Genomic DNA, 9,986 nt, shown 5'->3' with positions numbered 1-9,986 from the left:
GAAAGGGCAGTGTGGAATGCAATAGAGATTGCGTCATCAGTGGATCTGTTTGGGCGGTGTGCAAATTGGAGTGGGTCTAGGGTTTCTGGGATAATGATGTTGATGTGAGCCATTACCAACCTTTCAAAGCACTTGATGGCTATGGATGTGAGTGCTACGGGTTTGTAGTCATTTAGGCAGGTTGCCTTTGTGTTCTTGGGCACAGGGACAATGGTGGTATGCTTGAAACATGTTGGCATTACAGACGCAATCAGGGACATGTTGAAAATGTCAATGAAGACACCTGCCAGTTGGTCAGCACATGCCCGGAGCACACGTCCTGGTAATCTGTCTGTCCACACAGCCTTGTGTACATTGACCTGTTTAAAGGTCTTACTCACGTCGGCTACGGAGAGCGTGATCACACAGTCGTCCGGAACAGCTGATGCTCTCATGCATGCCTCAGTGATGCTTGCCTTCGAAGCGAGCATAGAAGTGATTAAGCTCGTCTGGTAGGCTCGTGTCACTGGGCAGCTCGCGGCTGGGCTTCCCTTTGTAGTCTGTAATAGTTTGCAAGCCCTGCCACATAAGACGATAGATAGATAGATTTGAAAATGTTATCAATGGAATCAGGAGTTATCGTGAAACAAAAGCAAATGATTGATAAACATTTTTTTTTACCGTCATAATTTTGAGAAAAAATACTTATTTATTCTTACTATTCACAATGTTATAGGGCACAGTGGAGGTGAGGAAATACTAGAGTCATCTAAAGAGTGAGTTTCTCAATGTTTGTCAAGTAGATGTAAAATGATAATTAAGGAACAAAAACGCAAAATGTCTCACGTCTGTGATTAAAAGGACCACCAAGTGATTGAATAAAATGTCATCTAATAGGACATTGTAATGGAACTATCAGTCTAGTAGGAGAGGATGATGATGGAACAACATACCTCCCTCCCTGGTTGTGATCCTGGGTGTTGTGACTTCTGTTCTACTGATAGTCATCCTCATCCTGGTCCTCAAGATCAGACGAGGCACAAAAACACAGAAACCAGGTAGGATTCCACTTCATGATTATATTGGACCTGTGAACTGCACCTTTATTGAGGATGTTTTCCCCATGAGTCAGTGTGTACACTAGAATGGAATGACACATGAATCCGTTGTCTCGTCTCTCTTTTATATCATATTCAGGACCTGATTCTCAAAGACAATAACACAATGATCAGGTAAATACTGTATGATTAAATACTGAAATATAAGCAGTTCAGAAATCTTGAAAGTAGCATATGTTGGTTATGTCACGGTGTTTGAATTATGCCACTCTGAATTTCACCTCTAAGAAGAGGAAGATGGAGAGGAGAAGAGAGAAGGAGCTGGACCCCCACATAGTGTATGCTGCTACAAGATGATAAAGTGGAGGAGGATGGAAGTTTGGTTGGCCATATCTTTGAATACATTGATATGCCATGTCTCTGAATTTAAGTTTAAATCCTTCTATATTGTATGTGTAGTTAAATTAAATATTGATATGCAAATCAGTAAATATCTCTGCAGTGGTTGTGAGTTGTACCTCAAGGCCACTGTAGCCCTCTCCAACTCAGTTAGGTCACACAGCTCTGTGGTTCAGGGTGTGGTTAGAGAGGAGGAGTTAGAAGTCAAAACACAACTGTTTAATGGTCACAGAGTGGTTGCCTCTTTTGACCTCTCTTAATTTAGATTTCTGTTGTGTGTTAGAGATTTGGTAATTTTTTTATAGGGTGACCCTGAGGGTCAAAGCACCCAACAGTAAACAACTGTATTATACTGATCACTTCTAAAGACAAATAAAGAGCTAAAGCAAAATTGCCTTGATGTTATTCTTCCCTTAGTATTTCCTGTCTTGGCTTTGCATTGATCCAATCCCCTATTCCGTGAAGCACCTTATAAGGAGAGTATGATTGGGGTCTGAGGTAGAGGAGGGGCCAGTGAGGGTACACATCACTTCCTGTGGTGTGAGTGACAGGAAGGAGCAGCTCAGTGTAGAATGAGACCTGCTGAGGTGAACATCACTGGGTCTCTGGGGGATGAAATGAAACACTGGGGGATGAAATGTCCCTTATGCTCTCTCGCTCTCTCTCTCTGTCTCTCAGTATGTCTCGCCATATTTCCTGTCCACCTGCCGACAGATAGAATGTGCAAAATAGTTGTGTGTAAGAGTAAATGCCTGGTTGATTTGAGGGTGTGGGACTCTTTACACACCTCTCTTCATCTGAACGGTAAACACCAGACCCCTGCCGCTCAGGTAGATGTGCCAAGCATGTCAAGAATACTAGCAACAAACAAGCTGAAGCATTTTCCAAACCCTAAAATGTGCAGGGTTTCTTAAACTATGGTTTCTGAGAATACATCTATAATCACACATTATTTATTCTTACTTTGAGTCATTGGAAGTTGATTTGTCACAGTGGGACATTCAATTTCTAATTTGGGTCTCGAGTTAACATTAAGCCAACAAAACATACACTACCAGTTATAATCTGTCTCAGCCTCCAGTATTTATGCTGCAGTAGTTTGTGTCGGGGGGCTAGGGTCAGTTTGTTATATCTGGAGTACTTCTCCTGTCCTATTCGGTGTCCTGTGTGAATTTAAGTGTGCTCTCTCTAATTCTCTCTTCTCTCTCTCTGAGGACCTGAGCCCTAGGACCATGCCTCAGCACTAGCTGACATGATGACTCCTAAATTGGCAATTAACTTCAACCCCGGATTGCAACTCAAAGAAATGCTTCACAGAGTTCAAGTAACAATGTCACGGTTGTCATAAGAACGGGACCAAGGCGCAGCAGATATTGAGTTCCACATATTTATTGCAAAGTGAAACTTAAAGAAAAAAACAATAAATCTAATAAACAAACAACTAAAAGTAACTAAGTAGTGCACAAACACAAAACAATATCCCACAAATGCAGGTGGGGAAAAAGCCTACCTAAATATGATCCCCAATCAGAGGCAACGATAAACAGCTGCCTCTAATTCGGAACCACATTAGCACCAACATAGAAATATCTATACTAGATCACCCCCTAGTCACGCCCTGACCTACTACACCATAGAGAACTAAGGGCTCTCTATGGTCAGAGCGTGAAAAACAGACACGTCTCAATATCAGCTGTTCAGAGGAGACTGTGTGAATCAGGCCTACATAGTCTAATTACTGCAAAGACACCAATAAGAAGAAGAGACTTAATGGGTCAAGAAACACGAGCAATGGACATTAGACTGGTGGAAATCTGTCTTTAAGTCATGATTAGTCAGAATTTGCGATTTTTGGTTCCAACCGCTGTGTCTTTATGAGACGCAGAGTAGATGAAGCTTGGAGGAGGAGGTGTGATGGTGTGGGGGTGCTTTGCTGGTGACACTGCCAGTCATTTATTTAGAATTCAAGGCACACGTAACCAGCATGGCAACGACAGCATTCTGTAGCGATACACAATCCCATCTGGTTTGCGCTTAGTGGGACTATCATTGTTTTTTCAACAGGACAATAACCCAACACACCTCCAGGCTGTGCAAGGGCTATTTGACCAATAAAGAGATTGATGGAGTGCTGCATCAGATGACCTGGCCTCCACAATCACCCATCCTCAACCCAATTGAGTGAAGGAAAAGCTGCCAACACGTGCTCAGCATATGTGGGAACTCAAGACGATTGGAAAAGCATTCCAGCTGATGCTGGTTGAGAGAATGTCAAGAGTGTGAAAAGCTGTCATAATGGCAAATGTTGGCTACTTTGAAGAATCTAAAATCTAAAATATAATTGTATTTGTTTAATACTTTTTGGGTTACTACATGATTCCATATGTGTTTCAAACTGTTGATGTCTTCACTATTATTCTACAATATAGAAAACAGTACCATATATTATTCAATTGCGGTTACAAATAGTATTAGTATTTAATGTTGGAGGCTTATGATGAAAACCAATAGCCAGAAATGCAGCTTCTATGCAGTGGTGGGTAAATTTACATTATGGATCACTTTAACCCTTGGGCTGGGCTGGGCTGGGCTGGGTTAGGGTCGGTAGTATCAGCAGCACTAGAGATATTTCACTGTTTCTTGTCCAAACATCAATTTCATTTCAGAAAATGTTTAATTTTTCTCAAAAAAGAAACAGCCGTATCAGGCAAATATTTGATAGCCTTGATCTAGTAACTCTGAATCGCTTGATAATGTCTTCTTGGAAAGTCATTCCCCTGAAGCTCACACTATGGTAAGCCAGAGGACACACTTCTAAGATTGTCGTCAGCCAATAAAATCTCTAGTTTCAGTGTTCCTCCTACTGTATGATGGGTACATATAAAGTGCCATCATATATAAGGTGCCCCACTGTCAGACCCACACACTATACAGTGCAGAAGGGAGTAATGCTACAATGATGAATAGAGAAGTATTTATATTTTAAATCAACTTGGGTAAGAGTAAGACATTTTAATTTAGTTCCTTATTTAATAATTTGTAGTATGTAGTTTGAATATAATAAGCGAAGTGGATGCTGTCTGTAATGGGTAGAAATGCCTGTGACTTTGTTCCATTTTGTTTGTTTGCTTTGACAGTTTGTGCTTTCACCAAACCAACCGTAATCCAACCAATCCCTGTGATGGTTACTGAGCTGGGAGGCACTGTGACTCTCACTTACCTTTGTCCTAATGTGTCGGTGACCAGATTTCATTGGTTCAAGCAGAGTTTTGGACAGGAACCCCTACTCATGACATCATCTCTTTATGTTGGCCAAGATAATTATTATTCCAACAACTTTATCAAGGACTTTACTGAGACCAAACGTTTGGGTGTGAGGAGAGGAGACTACAGCTGTAACTTGACCATATCCAACACAGGGCCAGGGGACTCAGCTACATACTTTTGTTCCACTACAGTCATCTATGAGCTCACATATGGAGAGGGAACTGTTTTAATTGTCAAAAGTAACTAAACATTTGCATCTTCAATTTCAAAATGTATGGCACTGTATATTGGTATGTTTCTGCAACTACTTCATCAAATGCTAGCGATGAATACATGGCTTGTTTTTCACCCACTTGGTCTTACATTAGTTACCTTCTTCAGATTCAGAGTCTAACAGCATATCTGTGCTCCAGCAGCCTGTGTCTGAGTCAGTCCAGCCAGGAGACTCTGTGACTCTGAACTGTACAATACACACTGAGACCTGTGTAGGAGAACACAGTGTCTATTGGTTCAGACATGGCTCAGGAGAATCCCATCCAGGAATCATTTACACCCATGGAGACAAGAGTGATCAGTGTGGGAAGAGCCCTGAGGCTGGGTCTCCTACACAGAGATGTGTCTACAACCTCCCCAAGAGGAACCTCAGCCTCTCTGATGCTGGGACTTACTACTGTGCTGTGGCCCCATGTGGGGAGATACTCTTTGGGAACGGGACCAAGTTGGACATTGAGGGTATATGATTCGGCTTCTATTTCATTTTATATCTATTGTATAGTCTACTGTGTAGAACCACACATTTACTTGCTATTCTGGTTTCTTCCTTTGTTAGTTCCAACCAGATAATAGAGCAGATCCTCTTCTCTTGGCGTGTCACCTGGGTGTAGTATTGTGTGTCACGTTCGCATGATCATTGTCTGGTTTTTGCACATCACAAGATGAACAGCACAACATGCGTGCAGTGGAGTGAGTTATATCCTTGATGTTCATTGATGCGACCATTTGTTGTTGTTTCAGTAGTGGAAGAACGAGAAGTATCCTGTCCTTTTTGTCATTCGATTTTAGGACTCGTCTCACAGACAGGAGGTCCTGCAGTTACCAGGTCAGATGTAGGGGTAGGCAGGAATCATTTTATATTGTTTGAAGTCTATTGTGACCTGTCTTTAACCAACTTCACTATTTTTCTAGAAGCATTGCAGAGAGGTCACATGGAGACAGTGGTGTATGCTGGGATCAGACAGTAGAACTGGATGAATGAACCAATTATCCTTTTATACTAGATAACTCTTTATTAACTAGTTCTAGCTTCATTAACTATATTTGAATGCATAAGCAGTCACATGTGAATAAAACAGTGGTCATAGCTTGTTTGTTATACAATGTTGAAATAATTGAATGCATTGCTATTTTTTTATTTTAATAATAATAATAATAACAATTAGGGGTGGTGCTTATATTTGTCTTGGTACACTAGTGTGTAATGAAAATGTTTTGTGTTGTTGTTGCTAATCCCAACTCCCCCTGAGACACCCGCAGGGAGTGGGTTCACAGCCAGGGTCACCATTGTACCGCACCATTGGAGCAATTAGGGTTAAGTGCCTTGCTCAAGGGCACCTTTACAGATTGTTATTATTTGTATTTATTTGTTGTGCCCATTTTAGCAACAGTAAACCAGTTACTTGTGTAAAGGAAAATAAAGTGTTTCCAACTGTTTGAATTTGAATAAATCGAACCCATTGCATACTATGATGATATGGCGCTTTTTACAGACAGATGCTATTAACTGTCTCAGATATTATGGTCTGTTTACAAAGCCTTGTGGTGAAGGATGGAAGTGTTGCAGTAACTTTCCACTGATGGAAACTAACCTCTTATAGACATTTAACACAGGAAGACTGACCTGCACCCACACTACTCTCCACTTTGTCCCTTAGGGCCCCTTACAGTTCACACTGCTTAGTGGGTGTGAAACAGACCCTTAGTGCAGCAAAAGCCTCTCAACACAAATGTGTAGGACAAAGTTTACTTACTGATGTGATGTCTCGCAGTACCACATGTTATGGAAAATGATTTAGGCCTCTTGCAATAGATCTACTCATAGTGAAAGTTGCACAACAGCCAGCACCACACAACGAGGACAGGTCATAGTCAGCCGTCATTATTTTGATTTTTTTTAAGACATAACATAATAAACCAATTTTACACTCCGTATGTCTCTATTCTCTGTCTACAGAACATCTCTGCCACCACAATTACAAATTTACAATATTATTAAAGTAATAGCAGTTTAGCTGAATATGTGTTAGGCTCCATCACACCATGAGAAATGGAGGAACACCAAGACACATCTATTTCTTATCACAGATGAAGTGCCTTTTTATTGAACCTTTATTTTATTATGTTTAGTCTAGTTGAAATGTAAAAAATAAAAATAAAAAACTCAAGAGAGACCTTGTGCTTGCACACCACAAGAATCTCTTTGACTCTACATACCTCATAGATATACAGTTGAAGTCGGAAGTTTACATACACTTAGGTTGGAGTCATTAAAACTTGCTTTTCAACCACTCCACAAATTTCTTGTTAACAAACCATAGTTATGGCAAGTCGGTTAGGACATATTCTTTGTCCATGACACAAGTAAATTTTCCAACAATTGTTTATAGACAGATTATTAATTTTCAAACACCTGAAGATACCATGTTAATCTCTACAAACAATAGTACGCAAGTATAAACACCATGGGAACACGCAGCCGTCATACCGCTCAGGAAGGAGACGAGTTCTGTCTCCTAGAGATGAACATACTTTGGTGCGAAAAGTGCAAATCAACCCAAGAACATTAGTAAAGGACCTTGTGAAGATGCTGGAGGAAACAGGTACAAAAGTATCTATATCCACAGTAAAATGAGTCGCATATTGAAATAACCAGAAAGGCTGCTCAGCAAGGAATAAGTCTCTGCTCCAAAACCGCCATAAAAAAGCCAGACTACGGTTTTCAACTGCACATGGGTGATCCTAACTGACCTAAGACAGGATTAAATGTCAGGAATTGTGAATAACTGAGTTTAAATGTATTTGGCTTAGGTGTATGTAATCTTTCGACTTCAACTGTACACATTGCCACTCTTGCTGCTGGTGAGTCTCTGATCCACCTCTACGCAGACGACACCATTCTGTATACTTCTGGCCCTTCTTTGAACACTGTGTTAACTACCCTCCAGACGAGCTTCAATACCATACAACTCTCCTTCCGTAGCCTCCAACTGCTAGTAAAACTAAATGCATGCTCTTCAACCGATCGCTGCCTACACCTGCCCGCCCGCCCAGCATCACTACTCTGGACGGTTCTGACTTAGAATATGTGGACAACTACAAATACTGTACCTAGGTGTCTGGTTAGACTGTAAACTCTCCTTCCAGTCTCACATCAAACATCTCCAATCCAAATTTAAATCTAGAATTGGCTTCCTATTTCGCAACAAAATATCCTTCACTCATGCTGCCAAACATACCCTCGTAAAACTGACCATCCTACCGATCCTTGACTTCGGCGATGTCATTTACAAAATAGCCTCCAACACACTACTCAACAAATTGGATGCAGTCTATCACAGTGCCATCCGTTTTGTCACCCAAGCCCCATATACTACCCACCCCTGCGACCTGTACGCTCTCGTTGGCTGGCCCTCGCTTCATACTCGCCGCCAAACCCACTGGTTCCAGGTCATCTACAAGACCCTGCTAGGTAAAGTCCCCCTTATCTCAGCTCGCTGGTCACCATAGCAGCATCCACCTGTAGCACGCGCTCCAGCAGGTATATCTCTCTGGTCACCCCCAAAACCAATTCTTCCTTTGGCTGCCTCTCCTTCCAGTTCTCTGCTGCCAATGACTGGAACAAACAACACAAATCTCTGAAACTGGAAACACTTATCTCCCTCACTAGCTTTAAGCACCAGCTGTCAGAGCAGCTCACAGATCACTGCACCTGTACACAGCCCATCTATAAAACATAGCCCATCTATAAATAGCCCAAATAATTATCTCATCCCCTAATGTATTTATTTATTTTGCTCCCTTGCAACCCAGTATTTCTACTTTGCACATTCACCAACTGCACATCTACAATTCCAGTGTTTTTAATTGCTATATTGTATTTACTTCGCCAACGTGGCCTTTTTATTGCCTTTACCTCCCTTATCTCACCTCATTTGCTCACATTGTATATAGACTTGTTTTGTACCATATTATTGACTGTATGTTTGTTTATTCCATGTGTAACTCTGTGTTGTTGTATGTGTCAAACTGCTTTGCTTTATCTTGGCCAGGTCGCAGTTGTAAATGAGAAATAGACTGTATATATATATATATACATGTATATGATTTACAGTAAATGCTCTCTTTGTAAGAAGTGCAGTGTCTGTTCACACACCTACCAGGACGGGTGTTATTTGATAAATCTCCCACCAATCAGAGAGAATAGGTGACTTTCTGTCTTTCTCTGTAACTGTCAGGCAAGAAGCCTACAGATCACAGTACTGCACCAGTCCATTTGGTTCAGGGCAGGCGAGAGTAACCATGAAGGATGGACTGCAAGATGACCCCATTATTATCTGTCTGGTGATTCTGCATTTCACTTGTAAGTACTGTATGTGCATATCTACAGTAGACTGCCTAGTCCATTTCTCATGTGTATAAGTAGCTATTTATGCTAAAGATTACTGACATTGTCTTCTACCTTGGCTCAACTTACTGACATGGCTTCACTGTAACTCTTATACAAACTGTGAATTTATACATTTTTCTTCTACATCAATTAGCCAAACTTGAGCCCTTTACCTCTGAATGCTTTACACCATGTGCAAATACAGGGACGAACTGGGACCATAAATCATAGTTTTTTAGAATTTTGATACTTTGTAGATAGGGCCTCCCGAGTGGCACAGCAGTCTGAAACACTGCATTGCAGTACAAACTGCGTTGCTACAGATGCTGGTTCAATACCCATGCTGGCCGCGACTGGGAGACTCATGAGGCGACGCACAATTGGCCCAGCGTTGTCCGGGTTAGGGGAGGGTTTGGCCAGCCGGGATATCCTTATCTCATCGCGCTGCAGTGACTCCTGTGGCGGGCCAGGCACATGCACACTGACATGGTCACCAGGTGTACAGTGCTTCCTCTGACACATTAGTGCGGCTGGATTCATGTCATGAAGCAGTGCGGCTTGGCGGAGTTGTTTTTCTGAGGTCGCACGGCTCTCGACCTTCGCCTCATCTGAGGCTGTAC

The 9,986-nt window shown here is 41.6% G+C and overlaps 1 protein-coding gene across 1 annotated transcript; it reads left to right on the top strand.

Annotated features, from left to right (window-relative positions):
- Positions 1-983: 983 nt before the first annotated feature.
- On the top strand, positions 984-5,443 carry LOC135537477 (uncharacterized; the record flags this gene model as incomplete). The annotated part of the gene is made up of 3 exons (XM_064963623.1): positions 984-1,037; positions 4,574-4,942; positions 5,085-5,443. Coding segments are annotated over 3 exons (782 nt in total), but the record flags the coding sequence as incomplete, so codon positions are not given.
- Positions 5,444-9,986: the final 4,543 nt, after the last annotated feature.

The sequence above is a fragment of the Oncorhynchus masou genome, unplaced genomic scaffold, assembly GCF_036934945.1.
Source record: "Oncorhynchus masou masou isolate Uvic2021 unplaced genomic scaffold, UVic_Omas_1.1 unplaced_scaffold_7900, whole genome shotgun sequence".
NCBI lineage: Eukaryota > Metazoa > Chordata > Actinopteri > Salmoniformes > Salmonidae > Oncorhynchus > Oncorhynchus masou.
Note: the sequence above shows the minus strand (reverse complement) of the source record. Positions and strands in the feature narration are given on the sequence as shown.